This window comes from Aquarana catesbeiana, linkage group LG03 (assembly GCF_042186555.1).
Source record: "Aquarana catesbeiana isolate 2022-GZ linkage group LG03, ASM4218655v1, whole genome shotgun sequence".
NCBI classification, from domain to species: Eukaryota; Metazoa; Chordata; class Amphibia; order Anura; family Ranidae; genus Aquarana; species Aquarana catesbeiana.
Window position 1 is genome coordinate 300,106,845 of NC_133326.1, and position 12,612 is coordinate 300,119,456.

General features: G+C 43.4%; 1 protein-coding gene across 2 annotated transcripts in view; it reads right to left on the reverse strand.

The window, feature by feature from the left end:
• Positions 1 to 12,612, reverse strand: part of PTPRQ (protein tyrosine phosphatase receptor type Q) — a 450,263-nt gene that overhangs the window by 81,580 nt on the left and 356,071 nt on the right. For both annotated transcript variants that reach the window (XM_073620248.1, XM_073620247.1), the window contains 2 exons: positions 5,680 to 5,890; positions 3,307 to 3,380 (listed from right to left, as the gene is read on the reverse strand). In XM_073620248.1, the coding sequence (XP_073476349.1) occupies positions 3,307 to 3,380; positions 5,680 to 5,890 (285 nt within the window). The remainder of the gene's footprint in view (positions 1 to 3,306; positions 3,381 to 5,679; positions 5,891 to 12,612) is intronic.

The following is a 12,612-nucleotide window of genomic DNA, read 5'->3' on the forward strand; positions in this document are numbered from 1 at the left end:
AGCCTTCCCCTGTAATGTGTGTCTGGTATGTTTGATGGCACCCTTTTGTTGTCATAACTTGTCTACTTTCAGCAGGATCAGAATTTGTTCACTGCTAATTGGGGTAATTAAAATGTGGTTGCTAGCATTGCTAATTGGCTTTATTTGGAATCATGTGCACACTGAAGTAGCAGAACATTATGAAAAACATTTGAATTCAGGAAATGAAATCATTTGCATTTTTATATTGCACATTTCCATGTTTCTTTAAACATTGTGAGATGCATCATACATTGACCAACAATGTGTGATTTCAGCCTTGGTTTAAAAATGAATGCAGACTTTGTGCAAGTGCCAACCTGCATCTTTACCTAGTAGTTTAACTGGCATTTACATGCGTTTGCAACGATGCATGCCTGTGTACAAAGGACCATAGAAATGTACAAAGTGATATTATACATAGTAAAGATAAACCTATGTTTGTACACACATTGTACCAGGTTAAATGTTTACTAAATCAACTAAATCAACAAATTCCCAAGAACTTTATAGCACATCAATAAAAAGCGTATTATATTATTAGATAAATAAGGGAAAATATTAGATTGATAAATAATGGGTGTTAAATCTAAGAAACAAGTTAAAAATTCAACCAATATGTCTCTTTTGTACTCAGCATTTACTAAAGTTTACTAAAGTCATTAAGCAGTAATTTTACTGGATACCAAATACCAAATACACTGAACAAATATTACTGGGTACAAGTAGAGGAACGCTCAGGCAATTTATACTGAGAATTGAGCCTCTACCCAAGATGAAATTACCTCTTGCCTTTTCAAAAATTAGAAAATTATTTTGCAATGAAGGTATTTACGGGATTACTCCATCTGGAGGATTTTTATCACATGGTCTTTTCATATCAAGAAAACTGACCCATGGGCAGTATTTAGTTTACTGCTTTAAAAAAAAAACTGAGCGAACTAGATTATTACCTAAAGGTCTACTGTGCAAACATGACCTTTACTCAGAAGTCCATTCTAATTTATTAGTAAAATGGTTGTAAAGCATTCTAATGAATACAACGCTGGCACTCGTTCCTTTACCGGCAATGAGATTTAAAATCTTGTTACATAACCACTAAAATGTCTTTGATGTATTTAAAGCCTCTGTAAAATATGCTTGAACTACGCAGTAGCACTCTAGCGGCATTAACACAGTGTAAAACTACAGAGCAAAATGTGTCATCGTCACAATGAATAAATGTGTCTTTAATGACTCAATACATTTTTTTTTCTCCATGAAGTATCATGTGCTAATTATGTGCAGTAATTATTTATTTGCATTTGTATCATTAAAAAAAACAGCATATACTCTACCCCCTACTTTTTTTCACATTCATTCGGTAGCTCCTATGAGAACTCCATGGAGGAGTCACACTAACATCAGACTGGGGTGTCAGTTCCCACAAAAGCTACAGCTGAATTTCTCCTCACCATGCTCAAGCACAAAGATGAGGCTTCACTGAGTACTTTTATATATTGAGACCTTTGGATTAATAGGGAACATTTAGTATTCTCAATCATTTTTTTTTTAATTATAAGCATCTGAGGCTACATTCACATAGTCAGCTAGAGTTGGCTGGATTCCAGGGTTCTGATTCAGCTAAATGCCACACCAGGAGACCACAGCGCTCTTTGCTATGGCCGCAAACAAATTGGACAAATACCAGCGTCCAGTCTGTATGTGGCCAAAAACACCATTTCTGAACACAAAGGGATTGATTTACTAAAGGCAAATAGACTGTGCACTTTGCAAAACGGAGTTGCTCCAGAGCTTAGTATATGAGCAGAAACTCTGCTGACTGCTTTGAATTGCTACACAGTAGTTGTGCTTTACTGCTATTTCTCACAATAAAAGTTTGTGAGTTGGCTGTCCCATTAGAAGCAGTGCACTCTTTGCGGTTGATTTACTAAAAGCAAATAAGCAGTTCACCTTGCAAGGGAATTTGCCCCAGAGTTGTGTAAATTTCATGAAGATCTATTGACTTCCATCATGCAATCCATCCATATACAAGTAAAAATTCTATATATTTTTTTAATTTTCAATGCACGCGATTGGGTATTCATTGCAAACTGAAATTTCACTACATTCCCTAAGCCCTGGGGAAAATTCCTTTGCAAAGTGAACAACCTATTTGCCCTTTATGTGACTGATATCTTATCTCTGCTGTACAGTTGTGACTAAAGCCGGCTATAGATGGTTCTCGGCCAGTTCAGCAGGGACCGGTCAAATTTGAACCATCTATGGGCAGGCTGATTGTACCCAAGTTGATCCATCAATTGACTTGGGTACAATCAGCATGTTGGATTCTTCATGCAATTTTTGACAGTGGCTATAGCCGCTAGCAATAACCACTGTGTTCTCCTGGCTGGGACAGCTAATCCCCACTACCCCACTGGAAGAATAACCCATGGTTGCAGGAAAGAAAATGACACCATCTCTGGCCAGCTTAAGAAAGACTAATTGCAGAGTTCTTTACAGGTGTATTGACCCTCAGCTGGCCTTGTTCTAAGCTGTATGAATCTAATTTAAAATGATTGAGCCTTTCCATAGACATGTATAGGGAGCAAAGAAGTTCTGATGTGAACAAATGCCTATGTTTACAGGCATTCCTTATAATACATTTCAGAAGCTATTCCTCATGAACTTGGGACAGTTAAACAGTTTCTGGAGTTTGAGGTGCTAGCTTTTAACCTTGCAGACTTTTGCCGAAAATGAAATATATGTTTCTGTTACATTTGTGTGTTGAAAATAATGGGACTTTGGCACAGAAAAAAGGTATTTTAGCAGGGCAACTATTCCTGCATCTTGTGCAAAATGCACCAAAATTGCAGCACAAGGGAATCTGAGAACACGTTTTTGAAATATACCACAACTCTATTGCTAAATAAAATAACCCGTGACCATTTGCATTAAGAGCATGTTTCTTTGACATTAAAGCAGTATTAAACCAAAAATGTAATATATTGCAGCGTACCAATCATTAGATGTGGTAGCTAAATCCGTTTTCTTTTTTTAGCCTTTTTACATGGTGATCTGACTAGTAACACACCTCCTGTATTAGAGTGCCCCCATACATACAGCCATCACATCTAAGAATTGGTAAGCTACAATATAATAAATGTTTACTTTTGGGTTTAATACTGCTTTAAACAACAATTTACTCCAGAACTCTATAAACGATTTTATTTTGCTAGACATAATCTATACTATATCATATTTTCAAAGCTGAAAAAAACATAAGCTATGCCATACATGTATTCTTACCTAATGTTTTTATAGGAATAGAATAATTAGAGTCTGTATACTGCCCTTTAAAATTTGTAGCTCTAAATTTAAATCTATGGGAGAAAAAAAAGCAGAATGTTAATACGCGTGGAAACAAATGATCTTTAAATAGATAGACTGCATTCCACCCAGCACTGAATTAGCAGAATTGACACAATACCAATATAAAATATTTCTGCCTTATTTAACCACTTAGGGACCGGAGGATTTTCCTCCTAATGACCAGGCCACTTTTTGCGATACGGCACTGCGTCGCTTTAACTAACAATTGCAAGGTTGTGTGACGCTGTACCCAAACAAAATTTATGTCTTTTTTTCCCCACAAATAAAGCTTTCTTTTGGTGGTATTTGATCACCTATAAACAAAAAAAGAGTGAAAATTTTGAAAAAAAACAATATTTTTTACTATTTGCTATAACAAATATCCCCCCCCCCCCAAAAAAAATAAAAACATTTCTTCATCAGTTTAGGCCAATATGTATTCTTCTACATATTTTTGGTAAAAAAAAAGCAATAAGCATATATTGATTGGTTTGGGCAAAAGTTATATCATTTACAAAAAAGGGGATAGATTTATGGCATTTTTATTTATTTTATTTTTTTTACTAGTAATGGCTGTGATAAACGATTCTTAGCGGGACTGCGACATTTCGGCAGACAGATCGGACACCTTTGACACTTTTTTGGGACCAGTGACATTTTTACAGTGATCAGAGCTAAAAATAGCCACTGATCACTGTATAAATGACATTGGCAGGGAAGGGGTTAACACTAGTGGTGATCAAGGGGTTAAATGTGTTCCCTGGGAGGTGTTTCTAACTGTGGGGGAGGGGACTGACTGGGAGTACAGAGAGATAGCTGTTCCTGATCACTAGGAACAGACGATAACTCTGTACTTCCCTGTCAGAACAGGGATCTGTTTGCTTACATTGACAGATCCCCATTCTGGCTCTCTGTGGAGCGATCGCGGGTGGCCGGCGGACATCGCAGCTGCCGGCCACGTGCATTAGCTTCCCTGCCGTGCAGCGCCTGCTATAGCTGTAAAACGGACTGACGTACAGCTAAGGCGATTCACATGAGCGTGCCAACCAGCCACAGTATAATGATGGCGGCTGGTCGGCACTGTTAGGACCAGAGAATTTCTGTTTTTTTTTTCCAGTAAATAATGACTAAATAATCAAATAAATAAATAAATAATAGACTTTTCAGTCTATCCTAACATAGTATGCAGACCTGTATGGGTTGTTTCAAATTTTAGCAGCAACGGATATGAAAATAGAAATCTTAGGCCCAAGATATAAAATACAGCTGAAAAGGATGGCATTGATGCATATTATGGTGCTTTATATCACTGTGGATGTTGAATGCCTAGACGGGCCAACATTGGTTATGTCTGTATGGTAAATATGTTAAAGAACAGAATACTTAAGCTTGGGCCTGAGTTGGATCTGTATGTACTGTATATGGCTGGTAACAATAGCTGAGCAGATGTACAATTGTTGGACTTTACAGTCAGGGCAACTACACGCAAAGGCTTCTGATCATTTGTGAATAAACAGACAACAAGGCATACATATAACTAGTGAAATATACAAAATCACCACGGGAATATCTGACTGCCATTGGCCAAATGTGCGACATATCAGCAGACACCTTGCTGCTGGCCTTAATTCGGGGAAACACTGAAGTATTCTATCCCATGCAACAGGTTGTGGAAATATATGTCAAATATTCTAGCTATTGATATCTATTCAGTGAAAGAATTTTGGCACCACTGCCCTGAAATAGGCTTTATATGTTCAACAGTCTGACTGTTTAGGATGCTTGATGGCAAGGAACTATCTATCACATCCAATCCAATTGTTGTGGGTGAGCAGCCATGCTGATGTGGCTAGATAGGAAGCTATTAATTGGAACACAATGGGATGGGGAAGTTCCCCAGGGATGTTTCACTGAAGAGGTGTTAAGTTATCAATCCTTCACTAATTCACATGCGGTGAAGCTACTATCAAAGACTGACTTTATTTACCAAAGCAGCTGCTTTTTAATTAGTGAGTCAATTAGCTTCTGCAGGCTGGATTTTCTTTGCTCCTAAATGTCCTTGAAAAAATTACATTTAACATATATATACTGTACTGTCTTATATTTGTGTATACTGTCCTCTAAATTTAATATAGTTCCTAAATCATCTATATATAGCATACAAGGCAAAAATTCTAAATTGAATAATTTATTAAAGTAAGCAACCATAAAAAATGGTTAGATACTTTTAAATCAAGCTAATAAATTGCAACTCAATAGAATTTAAAAAAAAATAATATGTTAGTATATTATGACTATAAAAACACATACATATATTGTTTTCTTGGCTTTAGGGGTCCATTACAAAACTCCTGTAGCAAGCAGGTATTGTCAGCTCCAATGACATATACTTCCTGCTTGCTGAAGAAACGGTTTGCCCCATCAGAACATGGTGGATTTGGAAAGCCTTCATTTGTAAAATATGGTCTGGGTTTTTGGAAATAGGCTTCATGCCACTTGGTGATATTCCCATCATGTTGCGCTGTAATGTAAAGCACACAGGAATGTCAGAAAAGTTCATAAAACAAATAACTAAATGCACCAAGATAACATTTTAATCCCATAGAACTATGTGACATGTGCTAAAACATTATAGAGATTTTGCTGTACAGTGGAAAACCATGGTGGTCTTAATGTTTTATTGCTGGCCAACTTCCAATGATAAAATCACAACAATTACGCTGTAGAAATGCACATCACAACATGTGTGATTCTCAGTTTTTTTAATACATAAGCATATGCTATACACATAGATTTAACAAATAGTATTAGATATTTATTTACAGCCCAAATTGATAGAAAGGGTAATAGTTGCAACTTTTGTCAGGTTGGTGCTGCTATCTATGCCTCATTGTGATTTAGTCTTTTTTTTCTTATTCTTTTGACACCAGAAAGAGCTTTGAGGGGAACATATTTCACTCTGACAGGAAGATGTAAACATGAAAAAATCCAATAGCATAAAAGCATTTCCTGTCGCATCATGGCAGCATACACGTTGGGTTGTGACTCCGCCTCCACAACCTGATAGGACCACATAGCTATAAATTAGAGAGTAGACACCTGCCCCAGTATTCTCTTATTTTTCCTCACCTGTCAGGACGCACGGATCAGCACCCCCTTACCGCTTCGCCCCAGCCAGGTTCTAGCCTCTCCTGGATGGAAGTCCTTCTTGTACAGCCTCTAAACGAGCTAAATGGAAGGAGCCCCACTCTGGTGATCTCAGGGGCATACTCTCATCTCATTCAGCTGTCTGACCACAAGTATAAGCCTTAAACAGGCTTCAAGTGCAGCAGCCCACAAAAGCCTTAAACAGGCTTGCTGGAGGAATGGCCAGGAAAACTTCATTGTGGCCTCATGAAATAAGCCTTAAACAGGCTTAGTTGTGTGCAGCGGTCTCCCCCCCTCTTTCCCCCTCTCCTACCAGTGCCTCTGCCCGTCTGCTGGGCTCTGTGGTTCTCCTGATTTGCTCTCCGGAGCGCCGAGCGTTCTCGGCGTCCTCGCGCATGCGCGGTGCGTCGTTTGGGCACCGCTGGGCTGCTTTCCAGCTTCCAAGATGGCGCCGGGTGTCTCGCGGCGCTACTGCGCATGCGCGAGCGTCCGACGCTGATGGCGGCGGATTTAAAAGCCCAGCAGTAGCTGTATTTGCTGCTGCTGATTGTCTATGCATGACAGATTGTCTGTTTGGACTCCAAAGCGCTCTACAAAGGTAAGTGGCCTTCCTTTATACTGCCTTTAAGTCAGGATTCCTGCTCCCTCTGAAGCCTCCTCTGCATAGCGCTGTTTATTGTTTCTCACTGCAGGTTTCCAGTCCGCTTTCTCTCCATGGAGACCGCTGCCCCAGCAGATCACCGTCAGCCTATTAGGTAAGGGGGGGGAAGACAAATGTAAGTATTGAAGATCGAAAAAGAGAGCACTACTAACGCTGCCTAAATTGGTCAGCCCTACCAGGTCTTCAAGAACGTCTGCCTCAAGACAAAGAGAGTCCTCACGCAGGAGAAGTCGCTCCAGACATAGAAGGAGCCGTTCCTATCACAGAAGAAGCCGCTCGAGAGGAAGCCGCAGAAGAAGCCGCTCCCGGTCGCGCTCTAGACACGGCCGATCCCGCCACAGAAGATCGCCTTCACGCAGGCATCGTTCCCCCGCACGCCACTCCCGTCCTGCCGGGAACGCATGCTGGGTTTGCGGCGCAGCGGCTCTTCCAGGAAAACTGGTCTGTCAGACATGCCGGGAAGAGGCCGCAAGAGAGAGAATCTCGGAGGTCGGAGATTCAGCAGGGGCCGTAGCCCCCCAGGCCTCGGTATACGAGGTGGATTTCTCTACCACTGCCTCCCCAGCCCGGGCTAGCACATCGAAGGAGCAAGACTCCCTGTCGGATAATGAGGGTCTGGAGGTATCGGCCGGATTCGACTTCAGTCTGGTAGAACCGTTTATAAAATCGGTTAAGGAGGCGATAGGTTGGGAGGAGCCCCAGCAAGCCCAACCGAAGCAGAGGAAGTATTTTCCTCAGCTTAAAAAGGATCCGGAATCCTTCCCGTTCATTGAAGAACTTGAGGACCTGATCAAAGAAGAATGGCAGAGACCAGAAAAGAAGTCTAGTCTGAATAACAGACTACTGAAGTTATACCCACTCAAGGAGCCTAAGGTGAACCCTCTGGTGTCCCCTCCGGTAGTGGATGCATCCCTGATGCGCCTAGCCAGGCATGTTACCCTCCCGTTAGAAGACGCGGTAACGTTTAGAGATGTCCTCGACAGAAAGATCGACACGGATCTCAAGCGGGCTTACCTGTCGGCTGGAGGCGCCTGCAGACCTGCAATAGCACTTGCCGCAGTAGGAAGAGCCATCTCGAGCTGGTCCACAAGCACGGAAAAGCTTGTATCAGAGGGGGCAGACCAAGAATCAATAGTAAAGGCGTTGCAAGAGTTAAGCCTGGCGGGCGACTTTGTGGCTGAAGCTTCAGTCGACACTATCAGGTCTGCATCTAAATCTATGCTGGCTTCAGTAACAGCCAGAAGAGCATTATGGCTAAAGCCCTGGACGGCGGATCCAGCTTCCAAATCCAACTGGTGTCGTATTCCGTTTGATGGTGAGCACCTCTTCGGAACAAAACTAGACACAGCCATCTCCAAAGTAACCGGCGGAAAGTCCGGGCTCATCCCCTCAGACAGGAGACCCAAGCAACAGAGACCTCCTCCCTTTAAGCGGAACCTCCCAGAGAGGTATAGGGATGCGAGAGCATACAGACCAGGCAAGGAGTATAGAAGGAGCTGGAAGAACCCTCAAACCTCCTTCATGAAGTTTCAGAAGCCTAAGGCGCCTGCTTCCAGTGACCAGAAGCCCTTTTGAAGGTGCGCCCGTCCGACCAGCGGTAGTGGGAGCAAGACTCTCCAGTTTCAAGCTGGTCTGGGCGGAAACCATAAGGGATACCTGGACCCTGGCCACTATTACCTTCGGCCACAGGTGGTCCTTCAAAAACCGGCCCCCAAGGGATCAGTTCTACCCAACCCGTATTCCCCCATCTCGAGAAAAAAGGTTGTCGTTACTGAACTACATCCAAGATCTTCTCCAAAAACGAGCAATAGTAGAGGTTCCACTGGCACAACGAGGCAGAGGATTCTACTCTCCATTATTTCTCGTCAAGAAGAAGTCAGGAGACCTTCGTCCGGTTCTAGACCTAAAGAACCTCAACAGGTCCATCAGAGTGGAGTCATTCAGGATGGAGAGCTTGCAGTCTATCCTGCAGGCCATAAATCTGGGGGACTGGATGCTCTCCATAGATCTCCAGGACGCCTACCTGCATATTCCGATCCACGGGGCATTCCAGAAATTCCTACGATTCTCGGTGGGTCAGGGGCACTTCCAGTTTCGAAGCCTTCCCTTTGGCATCTCAACAGCCCCCAGAACATTCACGAAGGTGCTACTACCAGCAATAGCTTTTTTGAGGGAGAAAGGTCTAAGGGTCCACCATTACCTGGACGACATCCTCCTCCTCTCAAGCAGCCAGGAATCACTCGTCCAACATCGCGAGATCCTGGTTTCCACCCTAATGAGTTTAGGATGGATAATCAATTGGCAGAAAAGCAACACCCAACCTACCCAAAGGATGGTCTTCCTGGGAGCCGAACTGGACACCCGAGCGAACACAGTGGAGTTACCAAGGGAGAAATCGTCCCTACTCATTCAGAAAGTGAAAGAGGCTATCCCAGCATCATGTCTGCCGGCCAGAGCATACCTCAGCCTCCTAGGTTCCCTATCAGCAACCATTCCAATGGTCAGATGGGCGCAATGGAATACCAGACCCCTACAAGCCTCCTTCCTGCGCCAGTGGGACGGATGGTCCATGTCCCAATTGATTCGCATCCCAGAGGAAGCCAGGCTATCTTTACAGTGGTGGACCCACCCCGACAACCTCAGCAGGTGCAAGCAGATAGTCACCCTCCACCAGGAGGTAGTAACTTCAGACGCCAGTCTGGAAGGATGGGGGGCACACTACCTACACTATGCAGCTCAGGGCCGCTGGCCCTTCAAAACCAAGGATGTAGTATCGAACATCCTAGAGATGAAGGCAGCCTTCCGAGCCCTCTTGGCATTCAGTTCACACCTGAGAGGGAAACAAGTCCTCATTCAAATGGACAACCGAGTGGCGGTAGCCTATATCAACAGGCAGGGGGGTACCAAGAGCATCTCCATGATGCGGGAAGTCGGTCCGGTGATGCAATGGGCTCAACTGAACCTGTGGGACCTGAAGGCGACCTATATTCCGGGGGTTCAGAACTTACTGGCGGACTCCCTCAGCAGAACATTCGTTTCCAACAACGAGTGGTGTCTAAGCCCACAGGCCTTTGCCCTCATATGCCAGACATGGGGTCATCCAGACATAGACCTCGCAGCAACACCAGAGAACAAGAAGTGTCAGAGGTTTCTGTCAAGGAATCCCTTCCCCACAGCGGAGGGTACGGATTGTCTCCAGCACGCCTGGAACTTTCACCTAGGCTACATTTTTCCACCAACCCCACTGATAGCCAAGTTCCTTCTGAGGCTCAAACACTCAACAGCTCTAGTACTAGCCGTGATTCCCTTTTGGCCACGGAGGCCTTGGTTCACCACCCTCCTGCAACTGAGCACAGCGGATCCACTTCCACTCCCGGTAACAACGGATCTACTAACCCAGGGCCAGCTACTACATCCGAATCCAGAGAGATTGCACCTAGCGGCCTGGAGACTGAAAGGTCTAGGTTCCTAGAGCAAGGATGTTCTCAGAAGGTAGTCGATACCCTGCTTCAAGCCAGGAAATCCTCCACGAATAGCACCTACGAGAGAATCTGGGAAAGATTCTCTTCCTTTGCTCAGGAACAAGGTTGGGACCCGTCTTCCCCATCAGCAGTACAAGTGCTTGAGTTCCTTCAGTCAGGTCTAGACAAAGGCCTTAGGTCTAACACCCTGAAAGTCCAAGTCTCTGCCATCTCTGCCTTGACAGGGGTCAGATGGGCACTTAACCCTCTGGTGGTGCAATTTCAAAAAGCCTGCCTGAAGCTAAGACCACCCAGGAAACCTTCATTTCCTACATGGGACCTATCAACTGTCCTAGAGGTTTTATCCGGAGAACCATTCTTCCCCCTTGAGAATACCTCCCTCTGGGACTTGACTCTAAAGGTATCTTTCCTAATTGCCATCACATCAGCGAAGAGGGTCTCAGAAATGCAAGCCTTGCTGATCAAAGAACCGTATCTGATGGTTTACCCAGACAGACTAACCCTGAAGCCTTCAGACAGGTTTATCCCAAAGGTCTCCTCTGCGTTCCACTTTAACCAGGAAATTGACCTCCCGGCTTTGATCACGGATCAGGGCGTCCCTCATCCCTTGGATGTCAAGGGCAACATTCTCCATTACCTTTCGGTAACCAAGCCATTCAGGAAGTGCGAGAACCTTTTAGTCATCCCACATGGGTTCAGGAAGGGCCAGGCAGCTTCTGCCCGTACCATCGCCTCATGGCTCGTGAAAACTATCAAGAAGGCCTACTCCTTAAGCACCTTGCAGATTCCGGGAGATCTAAGAGCGCATTCCACCAGGGCAATGGCTACTTCATGGGCAGCTTACTGTAAAGTCTCAGCGGAAACCATTTGTAGAGCGGCCACTTGGTCTTCGAGGAATACCTTCATTTCTCATTATAGAATAGACGCTGCACGTTTAGCAGCAGTTGAATTTGGGAGGGCCGTTATACAGGCCAATTCTTCTGTTTCTTGTCAATAAATTTTGATTTTGCATTCCCACCCAGTTTGGCGAGTTACTCCCCAACGTGTATGCTGCCATGATGCGACAGGAAAACGGAAAATTGTATACTCACCTTTCCGTAATTTTCCTTTCCTGTCGCATCTTCATGGCAGCATACAATCACCCACCCTCTAAGGTGACATGTGTATATATTTACAGAGAATACTGGGGCAGGTGTCTACTCTCTAATTTATAGCTATGTGGTCCTATCAGGTTGTGGAGGCGGAGTCACAACCCAACGTGTATGCTGCCATGAAGATGCGACAGGAAAGGAAAATTACGGAAAGGTGAGTATACAATTTTCCGTTTTTCGTGCAGTAACAGTCTACATTGAAGAGATTTCCCATCAAATCTCACCCGTATAACACCCATTGGGACAGGATGTGCAGAGAATTATCCCCAGTGGCAGTAATAAAAATGTAACTGTTCTAACCCTTATCCAAAAAAAAAAAAAAAAAAAGGCTTCGTCTGGAGTGGGTTTTAAAATTTGATCATTTTGATAATGCACTACAATGCAAAGATTTCACTTTTTAATATTGCTTATTGAGCAATTTTAAGAGCAAGACATGGTTGCATACAAAGACAACAGAAATAATGAGTGGCACTAGATAGATATCACAAAGCTTAGTCCTGCTTTGGGAATTATGTATGCAATGCAACGGCAGTATTTAAACGTGAAATACTAATGCGCGAACCAAAATATTGAGATATAAAAATGAGTGGCTGCCAAAATGAAAACAGTGCTAATTAAATATTAATATATGTGGCGCTTACTCAATATGCAATAAATGTATCTTCAAACACAGTGTAAAGTGCAAAAATACAAAAGTGACAGTACAAAAACATGGTAAATTACTTTTCTTTACACACAATAAAATGTGACATTTTCTTAACACCCCAATAGGTGCCACAGTAATAAAGTGCAACAGTATTAA